The sequence below is a fragment of the Octodon degus genome, unplaced genomic scaffold (assembly GCF_000260255.1).
Source record: "Octodon degus isolate 3935 unplaced genomic scaffold, OctDeg1.0 scaffold00037, whole genome shotgun sequence".
NCBI lineage: Eukaryota > Metazoa > Chordata > Mammalia > Rodentia > Octodontidae > Octodon > Octodon degus.
In genome coordinates, this window is record NW_004524613.1 from 5667943 (window position 1) to 5688382 (window position 20440).

Here is a 20440-nt window from a genome sequence, read left to right on the forward strand (position 1 = left end):
GCTTGGCTTCTGGAGTTGGTGACTGATTTGGGGGAGGGAGCTCCTGGCTCAGCCTGCCCTGGGGGTGGGGCTGGTGCCGGGGATCAAGCTGTGGTCCCTGCACTCGCCTAAGCTTGCCTAAGCAGGCACTTTAGACTGCTGAGCTAGCTCACTGGCCCCCCGTGATTCTTTGTTTTTTTTTCCCCTTTCATTTTATTTGGTACAGGGTCTCACTAGGCAGTTTGGACTCAGTGATTCTCCTGTTTTCAGCCTCCCCAGCACTGGAATTACAGGCATGTGCCACCATACTCCAACTTGTTCACCAGCTCAGCGCACCCTGGGGGAGAGGGGAGGGGGGTGGCACAGCATTTAGGATGGGGCTCAAATCCTGGCCCCTGTAGATGCCAAAGCAGGCGCTTAGTCCACTGAGTGTGATTTGATTCTTGATCCTATGCTGAGATTGCAGGTGTGGATGCTGCACCTGCCCTGGGGCAGGTAATGTGCATTACAATGTGAGCAGCAACACCTCTGACTACAGCCTAGGGGCAGCAACAGCCTAGACATCCACGGGCTGATGAACAGGTAAACAAACTGAACACTACTCAGCTGTAAAAGTGAGGAAACACTGAAGCGAACCAACCTTGAAAGCACGGAGGCAAAGAACAGAAGCCCTCATTATTATGAGACTCTTTGTTTCCTTCCAATTTTGTGGTGCTAGGGATTGAATCCGAGCCTTCATCCTGAGCTACATCCCCAGACCGTTTTATTTTGGGGTAGGGCCTCGCTAAGTCACCAACCTGCTCAGGCAGGGCTTGAACTCAAGGACCCCTTCCCCGCCCCCCCAGCGCTAGGATGCTCCATTCCTCTTATACTCACACCCAGAACGGATGGGAAGTGCAGGGGTGCAAGCTGGAGGTTGGGCAGGGCTGTGAGGAGTGATCATTGGATGTGTATGAGCTGCTTCTTAGAGAAATGGGAAGTGAGGGGATGAGACAGCGGGGAGCAGGTACCAGGGAAACATACCAAATGCCACTGGACCAAACTGCTGACTTTAAAATGGTTAATTTTACATCATGGGACCATTAGTTAAAAACATTTATACTGAGGTAACCTTTTTTCTTGTAAGTTTGGCAAAGATCAAGAAATATGAAAAGGCTGGTAATGGGAAGGAGGTACAGACAACAAAATGGGAAGATGATCCAGCCATTTCTCCAGAGGGTTAAGCATCTATCAAAGTTTAAAAATACCTAGCACACCATACTCTACTCTGCAAGGCTGCTATCTGTGAAACAAAGACTTGAAATAAACCAAATTTCTATCTATAGAAATTTCTAACAATTTATTTTGGTTACATAAATTATGGTTTATACATATAGCAGAATACAGTATAGCTGTAAGAGCACATCACATAATTTTGTATGTGACAGAATGGTTGGCAAGATAAACTCCAGTCAAGGCAGAATGGTGCCTCCTCTGTACAAAGAGAAGGAGATGATCCTCTTTCCCCCTCCTACCCCATGACTGGGCATCAGGGAATATCCCTGGAGGAAGACAGTGACAGGTCCCTCAGAGAAACGAACAGACTTGTCTGCTCTTCACCTGCTGTTCCTTTCAGAGTGTTTGGATTTTGTTTTTACTTTTTCTAAAAGTAAATAGTATCTGATTGTACATAAAAATCTTCACCTAGCTGGCTTTTTTTATTAGACCTCTTTTCTCCAGCACACAGAGCCCCATTTTCATTACCTCATCCTCCCAGGGTGGGGTGGGACTCTGTCTTTCCCACTCCCACATCAGGCCTGTGCTCTTCCAGATGTGAACAGCTCAGCTCTCATGGGTATGAGACTCGGGCTTCTGAGCCCAGAGAGTCCTAAGACTTTGTGAATCAATGATATCTTGAAAAGCTGTAGTTCAGTGGCACAGCACCTGCCTGGCAAATGCAAGGTCCTGAGTTCAATTCCTCATATGAGAGAGAGAGAGAGAGAGAGAGAGAGAGAGAGAGAGAGAGAGAGAGAGAGAAAGGAAAGGAAAGCTAGAGGCCCTCTTCCCAGAAAAGCACTGGCTGAATTCCACGCAGCAAGATGAGTGCGCTTGGGGCTGGCACCCAGGCACCACATGATCCTTGTAATACTCAGCTTTGCAAGTAGCTATCACAACTTGTTGGTTAGCACTAATCGACTGACAGGCTTCTTCTCTCATTTGTTTCCACTGGCAGGCGCAGCTCTGCTTTCCACTCCAGGATGCTGCACGAGTCAGGCCCTCTCAGCCAAGTGTCACTTTTAAGCTTGTAATTGCTAGCTATAACTCTGTCTCTAACTAAAATCTGGACTTATATTTGTTCTGCAGATGAAATCATTTATTTCCACCTGAATCAACAGAAGGACAACTAGTCATTGAAGAATTTTTAAAAGGGCTCGATCATATTTATCATCTGAGCAGGAAGACAATTTGGCAACGCTGTGCATAACTCAGCCTTCTACCCGACTGTGCACTAACCCCTACACTTGAAGTCCTTCCCCCCGCATTGCTATAGTTACAGGCCGGGCCTCTAGGGAGCTGATCTAGGTTAAATGAGATCATAAGTAAAGACTCCTCAGCCAGTACAATGAATGTCCTCATGAGAAGAGGAGGAGGGGCCACAGATCTCTCTGCACAGAGGAAAGGCCACGAGAGACTCAGGAGGGGTCCATCCACAAGCTATTGCTATCTCACAGCAGAAACCAAGCTCTACAGTGCCTTGGTCTTGAACTCTCAGCTTCCCAAACTGAGAGAAACAAGCTTCTCTTAAGCCCCTCAAACTGTGGTATGTTTTTATGGCAGCCCACACTAACACGCAATTTCCTCACAATTCAAGAGTTAATGAATGACAGCATTGAGGAGTAACAGCTTTGTCATCTGCTGATTTAATTATGTCCCCCCAGCTTGGCCTTCCCAGGGTATCTGACTGGAGAAAACCATGTAGGTTGCAGGAAGAACTCAGAATTACCACAAAAGAGTTGGGAAGGCTCAGACTTTGTACAGCCACATGTTAAACTATAGCTTTAACACAAAAGCTATCAATAGCTGGGAGTGGTGGCGTATGCTTATTGTCTCAGTACTTGGGAGGCTGAAGCAGGAGGATCTCCAGGAGTTCAAGGCCAGCCTGGGCTCCATAGAGGGTTCAAGGACAACTTGAACTCCATAGCATGACCTTGTCTCAAAACGCACACACACACACACACACACACACACACACTATCAGCAGACACTATACTTCAATTATCTAATAAGTCAGCTACACAAATATGAAAGTGAACCTAGGTATTTTATAAAACTTTTTAAAAAATTCACCAAGTCAAAGATACTTCATGGTGTTAAGACTCAGTCAAAAACTCAACCGAGGGGCTGGAGAGATGGCTCAGTGGTCTAAAGCACCTACTTGGAACAAGCTTGGCAAAGTACAAGGACCACGGTTCAATCCCCCAGCACCACATGCCAGCCAGCTGCGCCCCCTGGTGGGCTGAGCTGGCCACACACACACACACACACACACACACTAAATAAATGTTAAAAAAAATTTAAAAAAAAAAAAAAAAAAAAAAAAAAAAAAAAAAAAACTCAACCGACTAGAATATCCTATTCACAAAGGATGATGGGTAATGTTGGTTTTACATAAACCAGTTTACAGGCACATTAAAGTAATCTGTACTAACAGTATAAGTGTGTCTCAGCATACTCCTTAACTGGAAAACTAAAAGAGGAGCATGACTCAGTGCATTGGCATACCCAAAGCTGAGCCCTTCTGCGCCCCAGGTTCCTCATCTATACCATGGAAATACTAATCTGTATTCCACAAAGCCACTTAGGGAACTAGGCAAAGCCACTCCTAGCTAGACTGCCATAAAGCAAGAACAATGTATACATATTTTAAGTTAGTTTTATGGAATAATTTTAAATGTACACCAATGTATATGTTTAAGTCAGCTTTGACTTACAACCTAGTTTTAACAAAATTCACTTGTTTTAAAAAATGTGCACTTCTATGACTTACTACATTAAGGATTCTCCAAACGCTGTAACAAAAGAAGGAAAGCAGTGAAATACCCTACACACCAAGAAGGTCTTATCTCTAAAGACAGGAGAGAGAGCAAGGATGGAGGGAGAACCACTAGTCTGAGTTCATAGAGTCCTTGTACTTACGCTTTTACATAAATTTTACATGTAAATTTACACTCCTTGACATCTACAAAGCCCAGTTAAGGTCACTTGGCCATTAGCGGGGCTTATGGATCAAGAAAGAGGGGAGGCTGCTGTGGGTACTCACGACTCTGCAGGGCCAGTGCAGGCTGCATGCCCCAGCCAACTGTGCTTGCTCCACAGAACAGCATGAAGGCTACGTTGGAATGACCATGGCTTTCTAATGAATACTGTATTGATTTTCCCTATTTTTTGTTGTTAAATGCAAGGAACAAAGTGATATGTCTGTATCAACAATCTGATTTCTGAACTGCTAGTTGTTAATATTCAAGAACTACCTTTTGTGTCAGGCATGGTTCCACACCTATACCCCTAGCACTTGGGAGGCTGAGGTGGGAGGATCAACCCAAGTTTTGAGACCAGTCTGGGCTATGCAGTAAGTTCAAGGCCAATCTGGGCCACATATTGAGAAACTATCTCAAAAAAGAAAAAAAGAAAGGAGGGAGGGAGAAAGGGAAGGAAGGAAGGAAGGAAGGAAGGAAGGACGGACGGACGTATAGTTTCCCCAAAACCTACACAAGCCAGGATACTTTATCAGCAATACAGTTGTTTCACTACTAAGAAGAAATACAATGGGGTAGGCTGGTTAGAGCAGAGTGTGTGTGTGTGTGTGTTTAATATACTCACACAGCTCTAAACCAAGCATCTTATCAAAGCACATGCTGAAGAAGTCCCAGTGCCAGTGCTGACACTCTCCTGGCATAGGCCTCCTCCTGGTAACTACTCACTTTATATTTCTCGCATGCCCTTTCAGTTTCTTTCCATGTAATGGCAGTAACAAGTGGAAGCACTTAGTGAACAGGGCCATGTTATATATACACACTCTTCTGGCTTCTCCTTTTCATCATTAATATATCTTGGAAACTTTTCTACACCAATACATATAGATCTTCTTTAGAAAATACACAATTTTCCATTACATAAATATTCTGTTCATGAACACTGGTTTGTTGGCAGTCTTGTTATTACAAACAATGTTGCTATGAATAACTTTTTTTGTGTGTTTTCGGGAAGGGTCTACAGGGTGTTCAGGGTCTCACTATTAGATCGGACTTGTAGTGATCCACCTGTTTACAGCCTCTTATATGCATGCTACTGCACTCAGTCTCAACTGCCACCACAGCATGCCCTGGGGGGCGGGGCCAGCACAGCAGGCCCCGGGATCGCACCCAGAGAACAACCTTGGTATATTTCATCTCTTTAGAAGAAAGGCCCAGAGGAGGCTTAATAGGTCAAAAGTATATACACTGGCAATTCTGAGAGTGGGGTGTTTGAGATTCTGAACTCATTCAAAAATCTGCTGAAGAGTATAGAATATGGTCCTCCAAAATAAAAGATTCACATAAATTTTACTTCAATTAGCCTCTAGGACTCCTCACACATCAATCACCTGAGACATCAAGGAACTAGAGGATCCCAGAGCTGTCTTGAAATGCTCAGAACCTGGAGATGTTACCTTGGTTGATTTCAGCTGCAGAAGGCCCCAAGCTCAAGCTCTTCTTCTGCTGAGCATTTTTTGCAAGAAGTGTGTGCTTGTCATCATTTCCTGTGTCCATCTCTGAAATGGTGACAGCCAGAATCCGGCAGAAATTAGCAAGCTGTTGCTGGTCAAAATTGGATACTAAGGAACTCAGATTGGGCACTTCGTCTAGTCGGATCATTTCCTACAGAAGACACAAATAAAACAACCCACATGCTCAGTCTACTCTGGAGACTGCCGTGCCCTCCTGTCCTACTGCGCACCAGCAGGCTTGGCGATGTCACCCAGGTTCACGGCCAGCTCTGCAGCATGCAGCTGTGCAACCTCAGGTCTACAGTCCTGGACTCTGAAGTCTTTCCCTGCCACCTGCAAGAAGGCACTGACTTACTTCAAAGAACTGTGCTGTAAATTCACCCTCAGACATCACTGGTCCCATTCTCTACTTTTCTCTTGTGACAAATATGGCTGATTAAAAAATAAAAAACAAAAAAAATCAAGTTTTATAAATCACAAGTCACCATTCTTGCTATAGATGTGTTTTTCTAAGAAACAGAATATTCCAAATGTAAGCCAAAGGCCTCCGTGTGGCCCCAACCAGCTCCATTTTCTTTTCTTTCCTTAGAAGTCATCACTGTTTTTAAACAGTGTTTATTCTTCCCAGGGCATGTTTTATCCTTCAAAATATATCCACGCAACTATATGACATTGCAAAAGCATGACACTGTCTTCCTTTTCCAGGGTCTTGCTACATAGCCCAGACTGGCCTTGAACTTTTGATCTTCCTGCCTCAGCCTCCCAGGGTTGGGATTACAGGTGTGCGCCACCAAGTTTGGCCTCATACTTTACTTCTAACTCAATCAACACTGACATTTGTCTACACAGACCCAAGTAGCTCCGGTTCCAATTCTTTTTATTAGTTTACTCCATAATTTTAATTGTTTTTTTATTATTACTTTGCTATTAAAACCAACAGTTTACTCATTTCTAATACTTTATAATACTCCACTGCATGAAGGGACATGGACTATAGACTAGCTTTCAGTCCTGCTCTGAAACAATGATGCTACAGATGTTCTTGCACACGATGTGATGCACATCATGTATGCAGAGTGTACATTCGTGTATTTCTTGGGAAGCAGCTTGTAAACTGTGCTGACAACCACCAAGAAATAGTTTTCCATCACAACTCAATAAAGATACATGCCAGAATGTAGTATGTGATACACAGACATAAATATATATACATATATATATGTATATATATATACACACACACACACACATTAAAAAAATTTGAAAAAACAATGTTTTAAAACATGCCCTTACAAGATACACTTTGGTCTTTTTTATTTGGCTGATATAGCTATTAATGTTACAGCTCTCCTGGGCTCAATGTGGTGCTTTCATTTCTCAGAATCATTTATTTACTTATTTACTAGGTACTGGGAATCAAACTCAGGATACTGTACTTGCCAGTGAGGTGCTGTGCTTCGGGGCTACATAGCCCTGGCATTCGTTCATTCACTTTTTGATACTAAGACTCAAACTCTCAACCTCACACTTGCCAGGCAGGCGCTGTGCCACTGAGCTGCATGCCCAGCCCAGAAACACTATTTTAGGCCCCGCCACTATGTGTTCTGGCACAGTCACAGACAACTCAAGGGAAACCTGTACTGACACTTTAGCCCTTGGGACAGAGTGGCCCTAAGTGCTGGGCACAGGGCATGTGCACCCTGTAACATCATCAGAGAAAGCGTAAACATCTTCTGCTGACATAAAACAAACCTGCACTAGGTCAGCGCTCCCGCTGATACTTGTGCACCCAGACACTTGCCCTCCCCCGCACCGTATATGCAACTTGCATCTCCTGTTCATCAGTGAAGTCAAGCAACTTCTTGTGGGTATGGCCCACTTCTCTTCTCTGAGTTGCTTATTAGTATTATTGCTCATGTTTTAACTAGGCTATTTGTCTCTCACACTGATTTGTAAGAATTCTTTACAAATTCTGAATACTAATCCATGGTTGCATAACTGCAAATACATTTCCTTATTCTATAGTCTGGGTTTGTACTTCTCTTTTGGTGTCTACTTACAAATAGCAACAAAATATCCACAAATATATCTACTGAGCCTATCGGCATGTCTGGCAACATAAAAAGGAAAGAGGACAGGCGAGCCATGTGGAAAAGTGAGAAAGGAGCAATCACCATCTCCTACACTGAGGCTGGTGGTGACCTGACATTTCCCCAGAGTCCCATGCATGAGCCAGAGGCCACAACAATTGGAAAATTAACAAAGGCTTTTTTTTAAAGGACACAAAGCGTCCATCTGGGGCCTGCACACATCTCTGGTTAGTCCCTACACAGGGCCACTTGTGCTGCTTCTGCCTGGGCAATGACAAGCGCGGCCTGGGGCGGCAAGACAAAGGCAGAAAGGATGGGGCTCCCCACAATGCGCACGGGAATCCGCTTTCCTGCAATGGCAACCTCAAGGAGGCGCCTCAGCAGTAAGAGGGAGAAATCCGCTAAGCAGCGACTAATGGGGAGGCTTGGTAGTGGGCCTGGAGAAGCAAGTTCTGGGCCGAACAGGGTTACCCAAAATCTAACACAGTAGTTGGGCAAGACAGAGCATGCCTGTAAGACCAGGACTCGGGCAGCTGAGGCAAAAGAATCTCCTAGAATTCTAGGCCAGCTAGGGCTACATAGTGAATTCAAAGCGAGCCTGAACTATATAATGAGACACTGTCTTGAAAAAGCAAAATCACAAAAACAAAAGAACAAAAAAATCCCCCAACTCCTTATCCATAAAATTCTAACTAATAGAGGTCTGTGGGTGTCCTTTTTTGTGTCTGTGAAAAGATTTTCATTTTGATCAAAATTTTTTTCAAAAGTTAAAAATCACCTGAATGTCCACCTTATGACCAAGTGGCAGGAATTAGCTGCTTACATTTCTGTTTCTTGAGTAGATGTCAATTAGCCAACTTTAATTATTAAAGAATAACAAGAGTCTGCAGAGCTGCAATTGAGAGTGGGCATGGTGGCGTGCGCCTGTAATTCCAGCTCTTGGGAGGCTGTAAACAGGTGGATCACTACAAGTCTGATCTAGTAGTGAGACCCTGAACACCCGGTAGACCCTTCTTTAAAATACAAAAAAAAATAATAAAAACTGGAGGTGAACTTAAGTGAAGGTCAAACATTACAACCACAGGGAACTCACAGGGAACTCACTGTAATGAATAAAGGTTTCCCAGCATGCTAACAGTGCAGGTATACCAAAATGAACTTGCACCACAATAATCTGGGCAGGTCTTTTGTTTGTTTGCTTTGTTTTTAAGACAGCGTCTCACTATATAATTTACGATGGTCTTGAACTCACTCTGTAATAGATTAGGCTGATCTCAAATTTGTGGCAATCCTACCTCAGTTTCCCATGCACTGGGATTACAGGAATGCACCGCTGTCTCTGGCTATGTACCACCATAACTTATGGGGGACAAATTGTACTTCAACAAAGGACATTAGTGTTCACAATAAATTCATGAAGTGAATTTGAAGTCTCAAGTTTTGTAAGTAATTTGAGCCCAACTTATATACTTACTTTCATAGTCATAAAAGATCCATAAATATAAGAACTCTAACCTAATTTTATACTTGTAATAACACAAAAAATAATTCTACATGAGTGTACAGAAGAATTTCTTTTAAAAGAGCTCTTTACATTTTTTGGGTTTGGGAATCCAATGGTCTGAGACTTCTACAGGAAGATACAGCTCACCTTTTTAACACCCAAAATATCTTCAATGAGCGTTGCAGTTTGCAAAAACGTCTTCTTACTCGTCATCAGTGTAAACAGGAAGATCACAAAATCATTCTTTTCTGCCAAACGCTTTGTAACTCCTTCCGTCTGTTACAGGGAAAGGCGAGAAAGGGTAGAACAGGGTGTGATCACAAAACAAAGTACAAAGCGCAAGGCGTCCCTTCCAGGTATCAGGAAAGCATTCCAACCCTGGAGAAGCAGCACGAGCCAGCAAATCCAGGATATCACACATTAAACACAGAGAATGAATCAAAATCCCTGGCAGAGCGAGAAAAGGCCTCCAGGAACCACACACGGCAGAGAGTTTGTGAACATGAGAAACGGGGCATGGCCTCAGCGCATAAGGTCTAAGCCCCAAATGTTTCATGTAGAGAACAAACCAGTGTCTTTGGAGCAGAAATGATGACCAGTGTGGGTGACTGCACTTGGGGCCCGACTGAGGTGAAAGCTGGGCCCAGAGAGATACTGTTTCCTAAGAGTTTGCAAAATGGCTCCAAAGGCCATTCTCACACAGGAAGCACAACAGCATAGGATTTTAGGGTCAGACCCAAATTCTAATTCCAGTGAGATGAACTTAAGCAAATCACTTCTCTCTTTAGGACCTCCATTTTCTCATCTGTAAAATGATTATTTTAAAAGTCTCCGACAGGATTCAGTCAGAAAATGCATGTAAACACTGCCCACATGGTAAGTCTCGGCCACTATCCTACAGACACAATGATCTTCTTGAGTAATCACAAGACTGAGGTACCCTTTGCTAGTCAATTAAGGACCACTTTCCTAACAGACATCCAAAGGTTCTTCAAACAGGAGCAAAGTTAGTCAGGGACAAGTGCCCTGAGACCTGCCTTGTGCTGCTCAGGCTGAATGACTGGTTATTATCAAAACCCACACAAACAGGGGCTCCCCCACTTCTACCACCTTGTGCTTCCCTGTGGGAATGGCTCTATCAGCTCCATGCCTGTCAGCACCATTTCTGATATACAAACAATATCAATGTCTGCTGATATGAAACTGACAAATCAAGCATATTATGCCTGCATTATGAAATATACATTAGAAAAAATAATGTAGCTACTCTTTATAATTTTAATAGAATAAAAAAGGCCATGAAATGGTGCTTATACACATACCATCATATACCAAAATTCTTAAATAATTTGTAAAGCAAATTGCTGGTACTTAATCTGGTTCAGGAATCACACATGATTTATATACTCTACATCTTATCTGTGTTTGCTATTTTTTCAGTTAAAGGAATCTATTATTTGTGAAATAAATCAGCATCAAAGAAAGTAATGGGCAGGCCTCCCAACCCCTCCAAATGCTACCTCCCTCATGAACTCTTTGCTGATGTACTACTCCCTATGCTATGCATGCCCCGTGTGTCAAAGCACAGGCTCTGTACTCGTCTAGTTCATTCACTGTACCCTGCACCCCTGCCAGTGGCTGTGAGCTGGCTGAAGATGGAGCCTACTTTGTTCCTCTTTGCACCCCTGCTATCTAACAACAGGCCTGGACAGGGCAGGTATTTAGGAAATATCTGCTTAAAGGCTAGAGTAAAAAACAACAAGTATCTGGGAAATAAAGGAACAACTTGGCTTGTGAAAGTCCCAAAAGTTGGTTCAAGAGCTTGAATTTAAAATTGCAGTACTGGGGCTGGGGAGATAGCTCAGCAGTCTAAGCGCCTGCCTAGCAAGAGCAAGGAACTGGGTTTTTTGGTGTCTGGTAGGGTTTTTTTTTTTTTTTTTGGTGGAACCGGGGATTGAACTCAGACCCTTGCACTTGCCAGGGAAGCGCTTATTCCACTGAGCCATCTCCCCGGCCCTTGGTGGGTTTTTAAAGTGTATTTAGTATAGGAGCTATAGGATCTCACTACACAGATTGGACTTGGACTTGTACTGATCCTCCTGTTGTTTTTCAGCCTCACAAGCACTGGGACTACAGGTGTGCACCACCACACCCTCTCCAGGTCATCTTAGCCACAGTCTCAGTGCACCCCAGGGGCGGAGCCGGTACAGCACACTGGAATCAAACCCCAGTCCCTGTGTCTGCCTAAGCAGGTGCTTTAATCCGCTGAGCTATCTGGCTAACCCTAGGACCTGGATTTGATCTCCTGTATCACATGCTGTGCTAGCTCAGAAGTCCAGGCCACACTGTACTGGCCATGGACACCGGGCGTGGTGGCACACGCCTGTCAGCCGTGCCAGTGCTGGGGAGACTGAGACAAGAGGATCACTATGAGTCTGACAGTAAAACCCTGTACCAAATAAATAGATTTTTAAAAATAATAAATAAAATTGCAATATTGCCTGCCTAACCCCCTCCCCACACACACCCCACAGACCAATCAGCTCTTAGTGGCTTCGATTTTTTTTCTTCATTTTAGTGTCAAAGATGGAAAAAAAAAATTCTGAAAGGCACACTGCAACACACATGATTTCTCTTTAAGGAATATAACCAGACTGGGATGTAGCTTAGTGGTAGAGGTAGAGCCTTCCTTCCCACCTATGAGGCTCTGGGTTTGATCACTAGCACCATGTGCCAAAAAATAAAAAAAGAACATCATCAAATGATGTACAGGTGAGCATTAAGTATGTGCTAGTGGCGGCATGTGCGCCACAGTGGCTGTTTGTAATCACCAAAAGCTCTAAAGTGTTTGCATAACTTGGGAACTCCAAGCTAACAAGCACCTTGTAATCAGCGAGATGAACATATCAAAGCAAATTAAAATTTCAAACTCAAGGCACCCTTAAACGTGTGCAGAGTATGCAAATCTAAGGGCACTAAGTAAAGAAAACAGTTTCAGTTTGACTCTATTAACATTCCATTTGTGTTCTTTAGCTGTGGCACTGGCATATTTTTAAAAATGGCTTTTTTCCCTCCAAGTACATAGAGCAACGTACACTGGCTGTAAGATGTGAAACAGGACTGATTGTAGCTTAATTCAGGCCTGATTGATTCTAGCTTGAGCAGAGAGGGATAGGGAGAGAGGGTGAGAGGGAGAGAAAGAGAGAAGGTGAGAGGGTCGGAGGGAGAGAGGGAAAGAAGGAGAGAGAGAGAAATAAATAGAGAGCGCCATGTACTTAAAGCTTCAACACAAGGCCTGTCTCCAGGATGGAGGAGTATGCTCAGTGATACAGCACCTGCCAAGACACATGAGGCCCTGGGCTCAGTCTCTACCATAAGGAAAAGAAAGAACCATCCAGGTTGTCAAACACACAAACTTGCCACCCTGACTAGCTACCTCTAACACCCACCTCTCTCCTCTTCAACTTATCAAGATCCTACTCCCTCTAGAGACTGGCTAAAATACAGTCTCTTCTGGAAAGCCCTCCAAATTAGGATTTACGAAGCAAAAAGCCATGTACAATTGTTCCTTTCCTCTATACACAGGGCCTTAATTCTCTCAAATAATGCACAATGCATTTTCTGGGGAGAGGTTTTTCAAGATACTTACCATAGGTTCTAGACTTAGTATGGACATGAGGAGCTACAACTAGTGTCCAGTAAGCCAGGTTGTAGCTGGTCAGGAGTATTTTATAAATCTTAAATTTAAACATGTTTAGGCAGGATGTGTTTGCTTTTGATTAGTCACAATTTTATACAAGTCCCCAAGCCAACACAGACACTTTCAAATATCTCTCACTTTGCGCCTGATCCCTGGAGACACTGCTGTTACAACTCTCGAGAGTGCTAGGTTCTCTATCTAACCTGAAAAGCCAGATCAGCAGAGGTAAACCTTATCATCCTCCATTCTTTACAATCTCTCTTAAAAACAAACAAAAACCATAAACTGTGTTTTACTAGAATGTCAACTAATTAACGTTAGGTGTCAAGATTTTAAGCAGCCTAAGACCAATAACTATTTGGGAAGTTGGCCATGAGAGACGTAACATCATTGTCATTCTTTTAAGGACAATTTCTTCCTGGCCTTAGTTGCAACAATAGCTGTACATGTCCTGAATGATTCTTCTCTTACTCATATAGATCTGTCTGTGTCTCTCTGTGATATTAGTTACACGCCCAACTATACACTTGAAACGTGGCCAGCTCAGTCTAAACTGAGATGAGCTCCAGGTATAAACATTTACACTGGGTTTTGAAAGTTTAGTACAAAAAGAAAGAAAGAAAGAAAGAAAGAAAGAAAGAAAGAAAGAAAGAAAGAAAGAAAGAAAGAAAATCTCATTTGTAGTTATATTGAAAAAATAATGTTCTTGAAATATCGTTAAAACATATTATTTTGTTTTTTCCGGAACTGGGGATTGGACTCAGGTCCTTGTACTTGTCAGGGAAGCGCTTATTCTACTGAGCCGTCTCCCCGGCCCTGTTAAAATATATTATTTACAAAAAAAAAAAAAAAAAAAAATCATTAAAAAAAAAATATATATATATAAAATTAAAAATATATATATCATTAAAAAAATTAACTTCATTAGTATATGGGAATGATACATGCACATTTATAGTAATAGTTATCTTTGGGAAGCCTACGGAGTGGGGAAGTGGTTGTGGATACACAGCATGAGACAAAGATTAGCATCCAGTGGATGATAATAAATGTACAATAGTGAATATTAACACACTTCAGAATAATCTCAATCTTGCAAAGTTATGACTACATAGATTACCCATCAGCTTGGAGAAGGACATTGATACGATTAATGAAAACACAATGCACATCACAGGCACACTGTGCTCCATAAAAATACAGCAGCTTGTGGACAGCTCTGAAAGGTAATTACACAAAAGTAGAAATGGGTTTTCTGTTAAAGTTGGCTGACTATGAATAATTTACAATTGTCTTTAAAACTGATATATCATAATCTCAATTTCAAATCATTTTTTGGATGTACCTAAGTACCAAAGAAAGATCCCCAGGACTGCTAGTATTGATCTGATAATACAAGAATCTGAAAAAGCTACCATTCAGAACTTTCATAGAGCAGAGCTGCTACTGTGTGTTAAAGATTTGAAGCAGCTCACTTGAAGCAACCATAAATTTTGTAATGGAACCAGGTGTGTGTGGCAAACTGTCCAATTTCAACAATTTTCTATGTTGAATTTAAGAAAATAGAACTAGAAATCATATATCTATATGCATATATAATATATATATATATTAAAATGACTATGGGCAAATAAATGAATAAATATGAACCAAAGACCCTAAAAACTAGCACTAGTGAGAATTACTGAGAAGGCTACAGAAGTTCTGCAATGGGTCCCAAAAACCTGGATATGTGCACGCAGTTCTCTTCTCCAGGCCAGTCTACTTGGGGGTCGACCCCATGCTGCCCCTTCCACATCACTTGTCCCTTGAGTGTCTTTAGTCGATGTAGCACAGGTCACCTGCCCACTTTGCACCAGTGTGAGCATTTTAGCATGTGCAAGTCTACTTCGGGGAGGAGGAACACAGTGCACGACACTGTGGGAATACTGAGTGGGACCTACATGAAGGATATATACACTTCACTGAGCTTCTTTCAATTTACTATAGCTTTGCAGGTTTTCAAAATACAAAGGAGAGGAATAAAAGATAAAATGGTAAAAATCACCATCAAATAATAAAATTTTATCTAGATATGTAAGGAAAAAATATTAACTTTATTTCTTCTCTTTTAAAAAAAATGTGGCTATTGGAGCCAGGCGTGGTAGTGCACACCTGTAATCCCAACACTTGGGAGGCTGAGGCAGGAGGATTGCCATGAGTTTGGGACCAGCTTGGACTACAAAACAAGACTCTGCTTCAAAAGAAAATTAAAAAAAGGTTGTTATAGGAAATTCAAATAACTAAAGTGGTCTACACTGGTATTACATGTACTATTATAGATACTCATTTGTATAAGTTTTCAAACATACTTCTCTATTTGCATTGGCTACTAAGAAGCCTAAACCTCAAACTGTGCCCTGGCTCTACATAGCTCAGATGGTTTTGTGGTCTACACCGTCCAATTCTCAGCTATATTTACATCCCCACCCTACTTCTAAACTTGTGATCTTGGTAAATTTCATATACTCTCCCAAAATGCCTGCAATACCTTCTTTTTTAATGAGCAAAAAATGGAGTCAAATGTGTGTTTTCTATCTCTGCAGTCTATGGGTTTCACTTTTACAACAGCACCTGTCCTATTCCGCTGCAAACTGTGACTGTTTACAAGGCTTACTGTACCTACCCTAAGTTCCTAACAGGCATCGTGTCTAGCAAAACACCAGCATTTTCATACTGCTCCACAAAGTGCGTTCACATCGGCTATCTCACGTGCTCTCACAAAAATCCGGCGATGTATCACTGACTGTACTCTACGGATAAGAAACTAAAGCTCAGAAAGGTGCAACAAAGTCAGCGCTCACCTCAAAATCAACTGCTAATACTGGACGCTCTCCCCTCGTTTTCTTGGTGGTAGCATGGACTGAACTCTGGTCCTTCCCACTGAGCTACCCCCCGACTCTACCCCAACCCCTTTTTCTTTGCTGTCTCGTTCAGCATAGGCTCAAGTTTGTGATGCTCCTGCTTCAGAGCTTAGATCACAGGCTCTCTTTTCTTTCTACCAAATTGCTCCCTTTATTCCCTATTCTTCCAGGCTCAAAAGTTAGCATAGGAGTGTTCCACTCAATATATGGCCAACTTTGTGGTTCTTGTTTTGTTTTTTAACAGGGCTAACACAGGACTAGACATAAAGGCATTAAGGGAATCTTAAGGGACAAAGACACTCTGCCAATGCTTGTTGCCCTTTAACAAGTAATTGCTCTATCTCTGCTCATACATCCAGGTCTAAAGGCATTCAGGAGACCTGCTGATGCAGCCCTGGCTCTTAACAATTACTACAAGACCCTACCTGACTAGTATTTCTTTCTTTCTTTTTTATGCTTTGTTTGTTTTGAGACAGGCTTGCTATATAGTCCAGGCTGGTCTCAAACTCACTACATAGCCTCAGCTGGCCTCAATTTCATGGCGATCCTCCTGCCTCAGCCTCCTAAATGCAGGGATTACAGGCCCTTCTCTGCCTTCCCATTATTTCTGTGTGGATCCTGCTCTCAGACACACATCAGTTCAATTCCCTCAAATGTCCAAAGAGTTCTTTTATGTCCACAACCCCTACTTGGATGTTCTCTTTCTCAGGACCAAAGACACGGTAGGAAGAGAAATGGTGCCCACTGTTGGACATACTTACACAGACACAGGTGTTATACAGGATACTCAAGCAGTCCTTGGACATTTCATCGCTTACTGAAAGGCAAGGTGGAATAGCTGGTTATTTTTTTACTAGAAAAATGAGTGTAACATTACTTATTTTTTCTTTTTTTGAGACAGGGTCTATATAGTTCAGGCTGGTTTAAAATTCATTATGTAGCCTAGGCTGGTCTTGATTTTTTTGGTACTGGGAATTGAAATCAGGACCTTGCACTTGCCAGGCACGTGCTTGGGCCACTGAGCTATATCCCCAGGCCCAGGCTGGCCTTGAATGTGTGGGGATCCTCTAGCTTCAGCTTCCTCAGGGAGTATAGGTGTGCACCACCATGCCAGGCTACATTATTGTAACCATAAAATGGCTACAGTTCTCTTCAAGATCATTTCTTTTACACCTTGCTTTACAAAGTGCAATCACATCTATTCTCTCACTTAATTCTCACAACAACCCTGTTATGGAAGCTGTAATTTTCTTAGCATTCTCAGAACCTATAGATCAACTTGCATACTGCTTTGCAATTTGATATAGCAGCTACTTTCTTACACTCCAGTTTTTATAATTTCATAGTTTCACACAGTTAACAAAGCTAGTTTTCCTTTGTGTCTGTTTTTTGCTATTTAAATAGACTACAAATAAGCAACTTAAATATATGTATCTGTCTGCTTGTGTTGAACTGGACTATCAAGATATATTTGCAAGAGCAGGACTACTGGAATCCAAAGTATAAGCAACCTCATTGCTCTTGTTAGAAATTCCCACTAAACGTTCTCCTAGCAGGAGACGTATCTAACACAGTGTTCTGTTTTGTTTTTGTTCCTGTTATTTTTATTTGTGCTGTGTAAATGGCTTTCAATGTCTGACCTACTAATAAAGAACTTGTTGTTTCTTTGTGAGCTCAAAAGAAGAGTAGCACTAAAAAAAAAAAAAAAGAAAGAAAGAAAGAAAGAAAGAAAAAAGAAACAAAATAATTTTTATGATCCCCCAAGCCAGATGGTAAAATTGAGTACAATTTCATTCCTTTAGCATAGGTGCATGCAAGTGATACTGTGGATCAAACTCAGGGACACTCTACCATCAAGCTACATTAACAATACTTTTGATTTTTCATTTTGACACAGGTTGCCCAGGTTGGCCTCAGACGTGAAATCCTATCACAAGAAATGCTACCTTAGCTTCCCAAGTAGCTAGAAGTACAGGCATGCACTGCTACATGGAATTGCACTGCTCTTACTTTTAAAAACCTGTTAACATTCATTGCTGTGCTGATACAAACTCTGAAATGCTAGGTGTCCCTGAGATTCCAAAGAGAAGCTGTCAAGCTGGCCTGACTGTAAGGGCCGGTGAGAGCTCAGTGGACTAAGCGCCTGCTTAGGCAAGTGCAGGAACCAGGGTTCGATCCTCAGTCCTGCATGCTGCGCCAGCCCTGTCCCAGGTTGCACTGAGCCAGCTACCGACTCTGGGAGTGGTGGCACACGAGTCCAAACTGCATAGTGAGACCCTCTACCAAATACATAAATGAAAAAAAAAAAAAAAAAAAAAAAAAGCTGGCCTGACCAAAAGGGTTGCCTCTGATATCTTGAGACAAAGCAATCACCCAATATCACTCATTACTACCTCTCAACCTATTCATGGTTTATTTTTGAGGGGCAAGGGTTGGGGGGATTAGTCTTTTTGGTGACAGGGTGTCATCATGCAGTTCAGGCTGGACTTGAATTCATTCTGGTGGCCAGGCCAGCCTCAAACTCACAAGATTCACCTGCCTCAGCCTCTTGAGTGCTAGGATTATAGGCATGTGCCACCATGCCCAGCTATTTCATTTACTGATTTAATAATTTCAGAGCAGGGTGAGAAATCAGATTGATATATATCAAAATTTCTGTATTTGCTATTTTCAAAGGGAATGAGATTCATGAATTCATCAAATATTCATTTAATACCTACTCTAAAGCAGACAGTAGTAAGTCTCAGCCCTCACTGAACCTGTAAATTCAATGGGAGGAAGAGATTACATAAACTAACAAGTAACCAATATGCTACTGGCAGCTAGAGTAGAAAACAGTAAGGACCAACCTAGAGTACAAAACTGAGACAATGAACATGAATATGAATTATTTTACCTACTAGTGCATGAACAAACAAGGGCTTATACAGTATGCTTTACTGATACTAGGAATGAAAATTTTCAAAAGTATGTATGTGATGCCTATAGAGGAGCACTCATCAGATGCTGGCTGAGGTGACCTCTGGCATGCAAAGCCTCATGCAGTCACTGGGGCAGGCTTCTGCGAGGATGATGGGTGTGAGTTCTGCTGGGGTTGGGGTGTGGGTGCTACATCCGACCCAGGGGAGACAGCCTGCATACAATATAAGGAAGGGAGACAAGTCTGCTAGCTGCAGCAGCGGCTCCTCCCTTCTGGCTCTTGCTCTTTGCCGTTTTCTGCAGCCATGAACTGCTGCCCTCCGCCATGATCCATTCTGCCTTGGAGCCGGCCAAGTACTGTCTGAAATCTCCACAAACTAGGAGCTAAATACATCTTTCCTTCCTTGGGTGTCAAGTATTTTGTCCCACAATAAGAGAAAAGTCACCGAGCCAGTTCAGTTGCTGAACTCCCTACATAGCCCAGGATGGCCTGGAACTCTCAGTGACCCTCCTTCCGCCTCCCACGTGCAAGGATTACAGGCACATGCCACCATACCCAGCTTCTGGCTTTTAATAGCAGAATAAAATGCTCTCATTTCTTAAATTTTTTAAAAAATTTAAATCTAGATACTTAAAAAAAAAATTGTGCCAGTAGTGGAGGTGCACACCTGTAATCCCAGCACTCAGGAGGCTGAGGAAGGAGGGCACTGTGAGCTGGAAGCCAGCCTGTCTTCCACAGCGAATCAAGGCCAACCTAAACTACATAGCAAGACCCTGTCCCTAAATAAATAAATAAGTGTAGCATGTGTAATTACAAAGAACAAAAGAGTAATATCCATATAGCCACATGGCATATGGTAAAAAATATACAGCAACAAAATTCTCTTGCCTTGTACCATATATACCATATATATTCTCTTTGCTTCTGTGTGTGGTACCAGGGATTAAACCCAGAGCTACACCCTGAGTTATAGCCTCAGTCCTTTCCAGTTTAAGTCACAGTCTTGCTAAGCTGTCCGGGCTGTTTTCAAACTTGTAACCCTCCAGTCTCAGCCTCCCAAGTACTAGGATTACAAGTGTACAAAAGTAAGTGCCACTGGGCCTGGCAGGACTGAACTGTTTCATTTTTACAGAAAGTATATACTATGTTTATAAGAAAAAGCTAATAGGTTTTTTTAAAAAAAAAAAAAAAAAAAGAGTGATTGGACTAGGTCATTTCTTAATCTCTCAACTAGCTTTAAAAAAAAAAGAATTTTTTTTTTTTTTTTGGCGGAACTGGGGATTGAACTTAGGCCCTTGGGCTTGCCAGGGAAGTGCTTATTCCACTGAGCCATCTCCCCGGCCCCTGAAGTAAGAATTTCTAAACAAAACTTAAAGGCTGGACCAGAAGACTATTAAAAAGGGCCAAGATGAAATTCTTTAGCCTGGTGCTTTTCATGCTCTTTCTCTGAATGCCTTAGATCTGTGTTCCACCCAGGATGGAGGAAGGCAGAGAGCCACTTAGCAGGGTAGGGAAAGCGCAAGCTGCTGCTGCTGCGTGTGAGGCTCGTCCTTGCCGCCACGAGTCAGGAAGGCTTCATGGAAGACCAGCTTCTGGAA

The 20440-nt window shown here is 42.4% G+C and overlaps 1 protein-coding gene across 2 annotated transcripts in view; it reads right to left on the bottom strand.

Annotated features, from left to right (window-relative positions):
* Positions 1-20440, bottom strand: part of Trpc4ap (transient receptor potential cation channel subfamily C member 4 associated protein) — a 99503-nt gene that overhangs the window by 31541 nt on the left and 47522 nt on the right. For both annotated transcript variants that reach the window (XM_004630843.2, XM_004630842.2), the window contains exons 5-7: positions 16684-16739; positions 9467-9595; positions 5669-5876 (exon numbers count right to left, since the gene is read on the bottom strand). In XM_004630843.2, coding sequence (XP_004630900.1) covers positions 5669-5876; positions 9467-9595; positions 16684-16739 — 393 coding nt within the window. The remainder of the gene's footprint in view (positions 1-5668; positions 5877-9466; positions 9596-16683; positions 16740-20440) is intronic.